Consider the following 13784-nt stretch of genomic DNA (forward strand, 5'->3'; position numbering starts at 1 on the left):
CACTTTGAAGACTCCATCATTAGCAGCAGACTGCTCAGACTCAGTCACCAGCACCCTGATCACAATCGGCACCTTCATCATGCGCTGAAGCACTTCCCTGTTCTTGCCGATTTCATCTGGAACGACAAGACCAACATTATTAATTAACAAGAACCCTAGCTAGTGTCTTAAAGGGTCTACGTTATAATATTGTTGGAACTGGACCATTTTCTCGTGAATCTAAAAAGTGTTGTCTTCACTTTAAAGTTGAAGCCATTATACAAGCTACGTATATCTTTTGTTTATTTATTTTTATTTATTTATTTATACAGGAGATCTGGTTTAGCATAGCTAGTTTAAACAGAGTCCTGATTAAATAGGATATAAACAAATAACAGAAAATCAATACAAAATAGCACACTAATAAAATACATAGAGATGCACTATTATTAATGGGGTTCCGTACAGAAGCGCTTGAAGTGGCGTTTCGCCAGGGATTTGAAATTAGACGCTTCATCAATAAATTGAAGAGGTGCCTGGAAAAAAGCACTATTAAAGTGACTTCTGATAAATTGCTAGATTCTCCTTTCAAATTGCCTTATATTCACTTACGAAACAAAGGAGAATTTGACCTTACATCAAAAGTCACTAAGGGCCTTATTCAGCACACCCTTTCATTTATTGGTAACTGGACACCTTGTATTCCAATTCAATCTGTAATCACACAGGAATACTTTACAGACTGAGATGGGAAAGAAAGTTGTGATTTCGTTTTGCTTACTTTATGTTATGAAAATTGGATGTCTGGTGTGATAGTTGTGCTGGATGAGCAAAAGCAACACTACAGATGTTGGGGGGGGGGGGGTATTAAACTGGCCTAGTACACTGTACATGTATGCAATTAAGGGGAAAAAACAGCTACACTGTAAATCTAGAACCAAGTTTATCCTAGACAGCTTGCTTTGTTAATAAATCGTGTCTGCGGTAACAGGACAATATGAATCACAGAAAATTAATGTTAAAAACGTGGTCTTACCAATCTCTGCAAAGAAATGGAAGGTTGTTACTGCCGCATGTATGGCTTTGGTGTTGTTGATGTGCACAACGCCATCAATGACACTCACCCTGATGTTTACCTGAGAACAACAAAAAGAATGCATTCAAGACAATAATTTGCAAGAAAAAATAAAGATACAAGCGTCTGTGAGCCTAAATGGCCTACATAATGGAAGTTTAATCCAGTTTCTGAAGCATGCATCATTACTACACTGTATGTTGGAATATTCCTGCTACTCTCTGGATTAGATAATACAGAACTGTAGTCAATCACAAGCATACAGGCTAAATAGAGAGAGATAATTTATCAATGCTACTAGCTAAACTGAATTTAAAAAGAACAAATTTTTAAAACATACTAATAGAATACAAAACTAATGGATTAATCAAGTATCGCTAGTAAGCATAACTTGAGGAATTGCATATAATAAAATTCTGCTTGACTCTGTTTGTTTTGCATTTCAGAAGTTAAAACTTTTGCTCGCTTTTTTCATGTTATTGCACTGCTATTTAAAGGCAGCAACAGTGGGTGCAGCTTGTGGTATTTATCGTTGGCAATTTCTTCAAACAGATCAGCTATCAAAGCTGCCCTATGGTCATATAGAGTTGTCAGATAATTTAAGGTTTCTAGTCTTTCTCTATAAGAAAATCATAATATGCATCACGCACTTTTAGAGCTTTATAGAGCTACACTGTCATCAATATCATGAGGCATCAAACCTCTACTTGGATCATCTTTAACACACTTGAACAGATCTACTTTCTTCATTTTTTGACTGTCTATGGAATATCAAAATCTTCAAAACATACATGTATCATCACAGCTTTTTTATTTGCCACTTTGTAATAAATTACGGAAAGATCGCAGTGTATCTGCTGACAAAACATTAACTGAAGGAAAAAGAAAGCATATGGTTTGATGTCCCCACAGTAGATTTATACTGCATGTTTTAACGAGACTGCTGAAAACATGGCAGTAGCGTAGCAACATTAACCACACACTGGCTGCAGCTGTTGTGGAGGCACAATTTTATTTCAAAAACATCCATAGGAAAAAAAGGAAGTCATCTGTTGGCTAGCCTGTTGCGCAGATAGAATCAACCACCAGTAAATACCGCTTGGGAATTAGCACCCAAATCCCTGTTCTAGACACCCCAAGAACCAGCTACAAAACAAATTCATTCAGCCCTTCACTATAACCGTTTCAAACGGCTTAGTAGGGAACTCTTCATCCTCCGTTCACTAACAGTGCATTTTGCTGTTCAAGCAGACACACATTTTATCAAAAAGAATTTGAGAAAACTACCCAAAATAATTAATCACAAATTAAAATAAAAGTTCATTGTACTGCCGACTTTCTTCGAAATAATTTTTAACTGCAAGAAACAAAAGTTTCCTTTGATTATGCTTCATTTACAGCTCATGCCAATCATCTGATGATCACCTGCTTGGCACAAGGAGGACAGGAAGACAAACTTGACAAATGGTTTCCAATTTCAACACATTTTGCATCAATTTATTGAGGTTTGGTAGGGCTTGAAGACATGGCAACACAAAAAATATGATAATCAAACTCAATATTTACATGCCCACTACAAACCAATAAGATACAAGTAACTAAAAAATGAAAACAGAGACGCTGTTATGTCTTCAACATAGTCAATTAAAATATTATTTTCAGTAACGTTGTGATCACCATCTGCTTACGTGTAGAAGGAAAAGGACAATCAAATGTTCAGTTTTCAAAGGAAATTGCACCCCAAAACTGATTAAAAATACTTTTCTAATAAATTATTGGATGAAAATGTTGCTGGTGGTTTGATTACGGAAAAAAAGTAATACAGATGTTTCCAAACAAACACCAAACCTTTTTCATATACATGTAATATGTGCCTTAATCCTGGGTGAATGTGGTTGTCTCAGCCATCGGCTTTCATCCTCGAGAGCTGTGCCTTTAAATTAATATTTCCTGAATCGCTTTCAGCTTTTAAGGAAGTGTTTTATTTTTACAACATGAACCAGGATCATGATTTTGAAGCCACCAAAACAAATAACCAAGAAGTTATAAGTATGCGCTTTAAACTTCCAATTCAATAGACACTGGATGATACAAATTTTCTGTCTATGAAAGGAATGAAATATTTGTTTGCTGTAGAAGAGTAACTTTTAGTATATGAAGAAGTCTACACTGTGCATGAACAGCTTAAATGATTGATTCCAGGTGTTCAAAATTCTTGCAATCTGCATGATTTTGTGTCTTTTGTAATTCCTGTTATCTGAATGCTTGATATCTGTAAATATATCCATCATTATCTTGAACAGAAAGTATTTCCCTTGGATACTGTGTTACGGTATTCCAAGTCCACCAACAGCAACTACAAAAAACTTGCTGAACACAGAAGAAAGAAACATGTACATCAATGATGTTCTCGTTTTTGTGGCACAGAAATGAAGCAGAGTATGTAATAAAGGACCCACTGTAACACAGGTTTTTAATACACGCACACTACTGTCTGTTGTGTTAATAATATATGCCTACACAAGCAAAAATGCTGTCGAAGCAAGCAAACTGGCAATTGCACATTCATATCAAGATCATTCTAGAATCTGACAGAATTTCATTTAAATTTGATCTATTTTACGCCATAATTTTGTGCAACTAATAAAGAACGTAGCATAAATATGGTAAACCAACATCGAAATATCGAAAAAAGAAAATTAACCATCTACTTCCTAGTGGAAAATATCAAACGCAAGAACACGGAAACAAATAATACTTCTGTAATATGAGCCGAAGTCACCATTATTAGTGAAAATTCGTTTAGCGAAAACTTTCTGGTTTCTAAAGTTGATAACTGAGCGATTACAAACCACAACGAAAAATGTATAAATACTGAAGAAGGCAGATAACCCAACGTCCAAAGGCCACCAACATTTTGAGAATACTACGTCATTCACGATAATGTATCACGGACGACAAATTAAGCGTACGTTTCAGAACAACTCTGTAATTTTGCGATCTCTTAACAAAACCAAAAGCCTATACATTTCTTTCCCAACTCAAAATTGTTTGAATGATCGAAGAAAAGAGCCATAAATTTAATCGAAAGAATACCTTCAGAATTCGAGCGTCTTCAAATCCACCATTTTGGTCACGGTCCACTTGAACTCGCCGAACATTGATGCTAACTGTCTCGATGTTTTCTCTCTCAGACTCTGTCACATTTACTTGAGTGCTCCTGTCTGTGGTTGTGTCCTTAAGGCTCAGTTCGGAGCCGTATACCACCGAAAAAAGGAGAAGCGAGATTACAAACAACTTCATGACTCAACACTTTCGCATTCGACAGGAATCGAATTCAAGTCTCTGACACAACTAACTAACATTCCCGGATGGATGGGTGTTTTGTTGCTTAGTGGCCGCACAACATACGCCACAGCATACCCAGTTCAGCTAAATTTTACGGAACTTGCTTGGCAGGTGGTACCATAAAATACCACCAACAATTGATTAAAAAACGGTCAAATGGATTTGAAAAAAAATACTTTTCGTGCCGTGTGGTCGTTTCACTACCAAGGTATAACTACAAAATCCTTTCACTGGACCATCCCTATTTGTCCGACTGAAAGAGAGTTCAGTTGTCTCACATTTTTTCCATACACTATTTTTTGTATTATATATTTGCCCAAGATCATCCACTATTACAATATTTCATCCATCAGTGCAGTGACAGTATTGAGCAGGAAGTCTCAGAAGCCTTTCTAGGCTTATCGAGGAAGACCCCCCGTACTAACTGTTAATAATAACTCAGGAACAGTTCAGGAGATACAGTGGAACCCCACCTTACGCCCACCTCGTTATTACGGCCACTTTTTTTGGCCGCTCGGCAAACCGACCATACATCTTCTTGTAAAACAAACCCTCGTTAATACAGTCACCAGTTAATACGGCCAATTTATTTTTTGGCCCCTTGGTAGCCTGTGAACAGGCTCCCAAGTGGCCAGTGGCGAGCTCGATTTTTGTCTTCGCGCTACTTGGGAGCCTGTTCACGGGCTAGCCCCTTGGTGACCGTATTAACTGGGTTCCACTGTATATGAAATTATGATAATCTACGTTAAATTATAAATTCGTACACTCGGAAATATCCTCTCTTTTAAGTGGACACTGATAGAGTCAGTCCAGGGGATGTCCACCTTGCAGAGAGTTTACTATAGGTACTAAAGATACCTTGGAAAAAGAAGCAAAACCGACACAAAGTAGAGTTAGATTAATCTAGTAGTATACAGTAGTCAGCTTACCAATACCAGCCTTCTTCAGGTACAGTGGAAAATACAAAAATTACATATGCATGTGATATATATGATAGCTACTGTGAAAAAATTTAATACAATAAAATGAAATACAATATGATTAAATAAATGTCAATATATGAAACATATATTGTGAACTGCGGATGAAAGATCAACTAGAAGAAAGATCCTACGCAACTTAAGCAGTTGCGAAAAGAAAGCCTGAAAAAATTTCGGGCTTGAACGGGATTCAAACCCATGACCTCTGCATGCGAGGTCATGGGTTCGAGTCCCGTTCAAGCCTAAATTTTTTTCAGGCTTTCTTTTTGCAACTGCGGAACACTGAATATGATTGACAATAGAAGGAGAAACATACACAATAATATTTAAAATTAAAGGTTTGTTTCAGCTTTGCTAATTATTTTTATCGGTTGCCTGCTACTTCTTGCTTCACTTATGGCCCACTAACGTGTCAGTAACATATGAAAGCTAGTTTTGAACTGGGTCAGTAACCAAATCACAGGATTTTAAGCGGGGTGGTAGTGAGTTTTAGCGGTAGTGGGTTTAGGTTTGCTCAGTGTTTTCCTCTCTCTATATAACTCTTATACAGCGAACCTAAAACCCACTGGAATCGCACTGAAACGGCCAAACTATGCCACACAAACGTTTAACACTGACAAGGTATCAAGGAGACAAGGTAAGTCATTTATGCAAGGCTGATCGGACTGCGTAGAAAACACGACAGCGACATGATAGAGACCAAACCGAGAACTAACAGAATGCAGCCACCGTGGACAGCTGTTTCGAGCTGGTTGGCTTTCGTCAGCACGGTGAAGCACAGCAAAAAGCAGCACAACCAGCGCTGTGCTACACCGTGCTGACGAGAGCCAACCAGCTCGAAAGAGCTGTCCACCGTTGCCGCATTCTGTTGATTCTCGGTTTGGTCTCTATCATGTCGCTGTCGTGTTAAGTTTTCTACGCAGTCCGATCAGCCTTGCAGGAATGTGAGTCATTTCTATTTTTGGCTGATTAGATCTTTTACAGATCCTGCGTATACTTACAGCATTTTCGTTTGCGGTCCCTTGCTTATTGTTTACTAAGCGGTCATTTATGTTCGATTCGTAATCTTTATTTTCGACTCCTAAACACAATTCCCAAACAAACCCTTTGCGGAACTCATCGTGACACTCAAACTACAATGCGACGTTACAATGAGGTATTAAAAAAAAAAAACTCCCTTAGAGCTTAGGCTACAAAGGTCTGTGCCTGTCAGATCAGAAGGACGGTGCCTACTAATACAGAAGTATTTTTGCGCGGTTTATAACTATGCGGAAAAGCAGATCTTAGCAAGAGATTTTGAAATCCAAAAAGAAAATTAGGGGTAACTATACATCTTTCAGGGGTAATTAAACAACCTAATAAGTAATTAAGGAACAATAATTACAAAAAGCGTCAAGATATGTAACAATATATGGCATTTTTTTCCAAATTGAAGCTTAGTTATCTCTGAAAAATGCGTTGTTACCCCCAGTTTTCTTTTTGGATTTTAATGAGCCTTGCTAAGACCTTCTTTTCCAACATAGCCGTAAACCGCGCAAATATACCTTTGAATCAGTAGGCGCCGGTCCTTCAAGGTCTCAGAGAAATCAGGGTTTTTCGGATCGTCCTGAGAGGCGCAGTGAGTTCTCGTTGCCGTGATGTAGCCTGCTAGCAGTCGTTATCAGGGAAGGGGAGGGGTTCACTTTTTCTCGCTCCCCTACCCTATTGTGCCTGCTTCGCGCGCAGGCTACCGTGACGCAGCATTTTTTTTGTTTTAGAAACATCCGGTACGTAAATCCCTTACGTCATGTACGGAAATCGCGTACGTCATTCCGGAAGACACTGGTCAGCGGCTGACGCACAAACTCGTCACCAGGTTTTTTCATTCGTCTAACCCAAGCAAATAGTCCGAAAATGGCTGCTAGGTTGTTTAGAGGTGTTATGGTTTGCTCGCGTTTCGCGGCATCTTTAAGATTTTCCTCGGTGTTAACCGCCAAAACTACATCAGTATTTACACCGAAGAATGTTTGTTTACGAATGACTGGAACAAGTACTTCAAAAGCGAAGGAGAGACGAGAAACGTAAGCTAAGCGGAACATTTTTTTTTGCCCACCGCAGCAACTTTGTTTTCTTGCGTAAGACTTAATAGCTGTTACGCTAAATTATATACGGTAGTAAGATTCTTGATTAGGAAACCTTAAGGATAGAGCTTAGGGTTCTATTATTGTAGGAGTTGACCTCAATTGAAATTTTTAAAATACCATATCTTAGTTATCGTGACTAATTTCTTTCAGGGTAGCAATAAATTTTATTGATCGGGACGGTGATTTGATGACAGTGAATGCCAAAGTTGGAGATAGCTTACTGGATGTGGCAAAAGACAATGATGTAGATTTAGAAGGTAATGAAACACAGTTTTAGACCGTGCAGGCTTTACAGACTATGCAGAATGTGCAGACCAAGTAATTAAGTTTTTACCTTGATTTTTTTTTCTCTATTATGTACAAAAAATATATAATGCACTAGTCAATTGAAACCCCCACCCCCCCGGACCCGGGACAGGTAGGGGGATTTGACAAAGGCCCTGATCAAATCATACCAAAACCTCCAGTCCCTGGGGAAAATCTTGAGATCAAATTCCCCTCCCCCTGGGAACAAATTGGCAAGGGGTTAAAAAAAAAAAGCCCAAACCAAACAAAACAAGACAAAAGAAACCATTCACACTGGATCAATCTGGAGCAAAATATTATTTAATAAGGCAATAGCTTTCTTTTAATACATCTTAACAAAACTTGTTGTGGATTATTAAATTTTGCAAGAATGTGAATTTCACATTACAACAGAACATTTCTCAACAGTGGTAGCTTTGAAAATGTTAAACAGCACAGTCAGCGTAAAGCCGCTTTCGACTTGGTACATCCACAAGTCCCATGCATTCGAAACGGAACCACTCTATAGGGCAGCCAGGATTAGCGCGTGTTTAAGCCTTTTTTATAATTTAGCTCTCACGGGTATATCTTTGACTGACCGCCCTCTCAGTGTAACATATGAGGGGAAGGTCTTTGCAGATTTCTTTGAGCCATATCCATGGTTTTTGCTCTATTAAATGCCAGGCTTTCATGAGGATATGTTTTAAGTTTAAGTTCTCGGGACAACCTCTTTCCTGTAGGCGTGATTTAGGATTTTGAATTTACTCTTCAAATATGTTTTTAGAAGAGTTTGTTCTGAGAAGTCTCAGTGCTTCGCCTTTGATGAAGCCTTTTTTTACCCCTGGTGGGTGCCAGGAAGAGAAGTGCGTATATTGAAATGTTTCAGTAGGTTTGAAGTGCGTACGCACATCAAGAACTGAATTGCTTCTGAATTTTTCACCTTTATAAATGTTTGTAGCCAGCAATGTTTCTATTTCTGAAATTTCAGCCATAAATTTAATTGTGGGGTAGTGTTTGTTTGCTTGCTCAATGAACTGCATTATCTCCTCTCCTTAAAGTCCAGAAGGAAAATATGTCGTCTATATATCGTTTCCAAATGAGCGGTTTTAAAATCTCCGTTTTTAAAATCTCACAAAAAAAAGACTGCCATTTTTGTACCCATGGCTGCACCATGGGTTTGTAGGCATAGTTTTGCATAGAGCTGGAATGAATTTTCTTCTTTCTTTTGAATTGTCTTTAAACCAAATTTTGCGAAGCATTTCGCCAATAATCAGCCAATATGGATGGCGCGAAAATGACAATGTGTAGTCGATTCACTTCACGAAGAACTTCAGTACCTGAGTCAAGCACAGTCAAATCTCCCTGATTCCCCGAGGTGGGGACACTGTAAAGAAGCAAAACACATCTTATCTACCACCCCCAGGGGACAGATCTCTGATCAAAAGTGCTTATATGCCCCTATTATCCCCCTATCTGTCCCGGGTCCGGGGGGGTGGGGGTTTCAATTGACTAGTGCATAATGTCAAGAGAAAATAATTATATACATGAATCCCAACATAGGATTAAAATCGAACGCAATCGAACTGAATTTCAATCAAACTTAATCAAACTCAATCCATGGATTGAGTTCAGTTATCGAATGAAATTGAACTCACACAAAAAAAATTGTACAATCGAAGTCAATTGAACATTCGATTTTCAAACTGTTGACTTTTGTAAAACTGGTGTTGAAAATCATTAACAAGTTCTTGGAAGCTCAAGTTACTTCAGTATACCCAGGAGTGTAGCACATGTTTTTTGTAACGGAGAAATGGCTTCAGATTCGCTGTGGGTTGTTAGCTTTAAAAATGTAATAAAAGGCTAACAGGATTGCCGCTTTGACATGAAGAAGGGCAAAGATTTCAAAGTTTTAAAGAAAATAGGCGAGAAAGGCCATGCTTTTGAATTGTAAACAAGTGTGGACAATTAAGTCACCTTCAACATGAACTTTTCACTGTAACCTGTAAATGCTTATCAAGTAATCCATCGCTATCTGCATAAGCCATGACACAGGAAGCGGCCAGAGACCAGCCCACACCAATTTATTTGAGCCCAAAGTTTTCTTCAAATCCATATCATAATTGCAGAAAAGAGGAAACCGCTCCCTTCTTTAATCAGTTAATCAAACAAAGCATTAAATATATTATTATGTATATTTTTCTTATTATTATATATATTATATACATGTAGCATGAGAAAAAAATCAAGATTAAAAATTACTCAATCTGCACAGTCTTAGTGCCCGGTCTCCATTTTAACATCACCGCTGGTGTATATGCTACAATCTGTTGGTCTAATCTGCAAGCACGGCAGTATTGGAGCTCGCAAATCGTACATGTATTTTGACACCTGATTTGGATTTTGAATTTTGATTGACACAGTGGTTTCTCCAGCTTGATAAAAATCTACAGATTTTCTGAATCAGGCCGGCTTCATTCATGAATTGGCCACTAATTGGGTGTCAAAGTACACATGATTCTCACTCTAGTACTGTCAGTAGTACCAATGTTACCAATATTCAACAAAGAAGCTGCAGCATGTAAACCAGCCTTAATAACAATAAACATGTCTGAGTTACAGATTTGTTTAAAGTTGGACCACTGTTGTTGGATTTCCAGCATTTTTGTTGACTAAATGTAGTGCCTTGAGGTCATAATCCTGCTGTGACAAATAGTGTCAATAAAAGGGTCAGCCAAGACGTGGGCTAAGAAAAACAAAATATTACTGGAAGGCGACAACTCAGTGGTATTGTTGGGGGTAAAAAGCTCACTTTCACCTATGGAGAGATTCTGACACTATTTCTGGAATACAGCAAATCGGAATGGCCTTCTTTACAAATAGTAGATTGCTAAGTGAGTTGAGTTGCTGCACTGTAGGACATTTGTAGGGCACATTAACAAATTGTCCAGAGATCAGCCCAGGGGGGTGAGGGAGGGGGGGTGAGGACTGCTGGAAATCACTGATGTCTAATTCTGTGTTGTAACTGAAGGTGCTTGTGAAGGAACATTGTCTTGTTCCACCTGTCATCTCATATTTAAACCTGAAGAAATGAGTGCATTAAACCTGGATGAACCCTCAGATGAGGAGCTTGATATGCTGGACTTGGCCTTCGGACTGGAAGATACGTAAGTTCTCAGTTGAAGATGCTAAGTACTGTAACCTGTTGAACTTGTAAGGGACATCACTTGTCTAGTAACTAAACAAGTTTTGATGAGGTGAATCCAATAGCAAAGTTAAAAATTACAAATTAAAATGGATCATTTCTCTGACACAGACGAAAGTGAGATTTCTAATGTGCTTCAACAAAGAAAGGTGAAAATACAAAGAAAATAAAATGTCTTACATAATTTGTGCATTTGATTGGAATTGAGATTTGTTCCTGAAAATGTTACAAGTACATGTACATATGTAGAACTGACAAAAAGTTAGTTACATGTGTGTTTTGCCCAAATTAAACCATTTTGACAGAATGTGAATTGAAAGATAAAATTAAACTAATAAAAACAATGATCAACATGTTGATGAATCACTGATCATTATAAGAGTTTAGTCACTGTAACTCGTGTATGTAATCATAGTACCAATGAAATGAGATTAATCTTAAAAAATCCACTCAGTGCATTCCAAAGGACTTTCAGCTGTAAATGTAAACCAGCAAGCCCTTTTTTTTGGAGTCATTTTATAACAATTTTGTGTAATTTGAGAAATGTAAGGACAGCACAAGAGTTCATAATGTGCTGCCATGTTGCATGTCATTGATTAGAGAGCTAAAAACCATTGCGTGATGCATGTCATAAACAGGGGCTAAAGTATAAAAGTATTGGTAGTTTTATTCAGAAATATGTCCATTTAATATATTTTCATTTTCTCTTTACAGATCTCGCCTTGGATGTCAAATTATTGTGACCAAAGACTTTCAAGGGGTGACACTAAGAGTGCCTAAAGCCCACAGAGATGTTCGGGATCTCTGACATGTATTGCTTCACAAGTTAATATTTCAGTCTACTCTACAATGTCATTGACAAGAAAGAAACACACACACATTTTCTGATGTCAGCACACAAGTTTAACTGTAGTCATCCGAATCAAAGGAGATGTTTTGGGAAAAAAATTGTCTCTGTTAGTGTTTTGATATGTCGCACCAGAAAGCCTGTTGGCCTACTGATATTCCAGAGCCAACCTTAACCCTTTAACCCCTAATATCAAAGAACAAATTCTACTATCTTGTCCCCATACATTTCTTATAAAATTGCTGGAGAAAAATATCAAGAAAATTCACCTTGGGTGATCATACCCTTAATTCTCAAGACCTCAGGGGTTGATTAAGCCTTGATAATACACTGTACAAGGATTTGATTATTTACTACTTTAAGTTAATTATTTATTGAATTAACTTTAAACTGTGATAGCTAGGCAGGTAGGCAAATCAACAAACGTATCAGCAGTGATCTAGGTATGGCCAAGTTAAAGAGGTGACAGAGGTTTTAAAAATATTTGCCAATTTTTGAGCCAAAACATAAATGTGTGTTATGTATACCCTATTTTTTTGTTTTGACCGGAATGCCTCAAGATTTTACCAATACTAGAAGCACATATATACAACTGCACACAATCTACCTCACCCCACAGATAAGAGAAAGGCTGGTTATGAGCCTGTGTTAAGCTTGAGACATTGGATTCCTTTGTGTGGATGAAATTTTCTCCATGATTGTATGTAGTCATTAGATGTTTTCAATGGGTTATCCTAAAATCTGATACCTAAGGGCTCCCTCATTTTAGCCAGCAAGTCTTTCAGGTAAAAAAGCATTGCGGTCCTTATAATAATATATCATTATATCATTATTATTGTTGTAGAAATTAATGTTATGATAACATACACAACAATCTGTGGGAAAAAGTTCACAACTTCTACCCTGCTAAAAAAGGTTTCTGATCTCCTGGAAGCAGATTAAAGAACAAATGAGAAACGTCTGCGAGTGATGCAGGAAACCTGAATCATACATATTGTACATTTTAACCTCATGTTCTGCTTGTTAAGATTTATCAATTTTTTGTTTTTATCGTTTTTTTTTTTTTTTTTTTTTGTTTTTTTTTTTTGTTTTGTTTTTTTACTGTGTAGAAGATATTGTTTCACAACCTATGTGATTCAGGAGATTCAGTTTCTCTGCTTAATTTAAGAGTCTTTGCAGGATGGTCCATGCACAGTGTTTCAGCCCAAAGAGTGTTCATGCATCCTGTCGCTACCCACTTTTTGAAGAAATATTTGTCGTAGATGTGCCTTTTGGATGCCTAATTTTCAATTTTTGGCTAAAAATCTGATCAATGGTCAATGATCTCAGCCAATTTAATGTTTTTTGTCTTTAAAGATTGTTTCCTTGGGCAGTGCAACTGAATCTCTCATTTTAGCAATTACCCTTGCAATGATGTAAAGAAGATGGTTGCTTACATATACAGGAGACTGTAAATTATACTATTTAACTGAGAATTAATTTTTAGCAGAGCTGTCAGTAAGGGCTGTAACCCGCATTCAACGTTTCCCATACCACCTCAACTCCGATCTGTATAAGGAGTGCATTCTTTCTACATCAAACCCAATTATTACAATAAATGGCATAAATTTTACACTGTAGTATCCAAGAACAATGGTTGTTGCAGATGAGAAGTTAAAAGCTGAAACTTTATTTGCGTCTAATTGCTAAATGATACCACGTACATGATACTTTTTAAAAATAAAGTGCAGACTTCACTTTTCTTAGCAGCCTTGCCAAAAATTATTAGACTTTTTTCTAATTTCTCTCTTTCCCCCCCTACCCCCACCCCCCATTTTACAGTTGTGTGGAATAAGTTAACTGGCCATGGATTGGAAGCAAGGCTGGCGATGACCTTGTTTTGATACAAACCTCACTGCTTTTCATATGTAGATTCTTATGCTAACAAGTCTGCATTTACATATTA

The 13784-nt window shown here is 37.5% G+C and overlaps 2 protein-coding genes across 2 annotated transcripts in view; one reads left to right on the top strand and one right to left on the bottom strand.

Annotated features, from left to right (window-relative positions):
* The window catches only part of LOC146457517 (uncharacterized), a 7938-nt gene extending 3531 nt beyond the window's left edge, over positions 1 to 4407 (bottom strand). Inside the window, exons 1-3 of the mRNA XM_085091839.1 lie at positions 4151 to 4407; positions 1016 to 1115; positions 1 to 116 (exon numbers count right to left, since the gene is read on the bottom strand). The exon at positions 1 to 116 is cut by the window's left edge and continues 193 nt beyond it. Of these exons, the coding sequence (XP_084947965.1) occupies positions 1 to 116; positions 1016 to 1115; positions 4151 to 4357 (423 nt within the window). The 5' untranslated portion in view covers positions 4358 to 4407. The remainder of the gene's footprint in view (positions 117 to 1015; positions 1116 to 4150) is intronic.
* A 2833-nt stretch (positions 4408 to 7240) lies between these two features.
* LOC146457518 (uncharacterized) lies at positions 7241 to 13584 on the top strand. Its single transcript, XM_085091856.1, has 4 exons — positions 7241 to 7442; positions 7656 to 7762; positions 10819 to 10954; positions 11707 to 13584. The coding sequence occupies exons 1-4, from the start codon at positions 7276 to 7278 to the stop codon at positions 11798 to 11800; spliced, it is 504 nt and encodes a 167-aa protein (XP_084947982.1). The 5' UTR covers positions 7241 to 7275; the 3' UTR covers positions 11801 to 13584.
* The last annotated feature ends 200 nt before the right edge of the window (positions 13585 to 13784 follow it).

This window comes from Pavona decussata, unplaced genomic scaffold (genome assembly GCF_977016875.1).
Source record: "Pavona decussata unplaced genomic scaffold, jaPavDecu1.1 SCAFFOLD_241, whole genome shotgun sequence".
NCBI classification, from domain to species: Eukaryota; Metazoa; Cnidaria; class Anthozoa; order Scleractinia; family Agariciidae; genus Pavona; species Pavona decussata.

What these genes read in the sequence shown, in the direction of transcription:
- LOC146457518 (XM_085091856.1), top strand. Translation starts at nt 7,276, where the DNA reads ATGGCTGCTAGGTTGTTTAGAGGTGTTATGGTTTGCTCGCGTTTCGCG. An exon ending in CAATGATGTAGATTTAGAAG is followed by an intron (nt 7,763 to 10,818) that starts GTAATGAAACAC and finishes TTGTAACTGAAG; the next exon opens with GTGCTTGTGAAGGAACATTG. An exon ending in GCCTTCGGACTGGAAGATAC is followed by an intron (nt 10,955 to 11,706) that starts GTAAGTTCTCAG and finishes TTCTCTTTACAG; the next exon opens with ATCTCGCCTTGGATGTCAAA.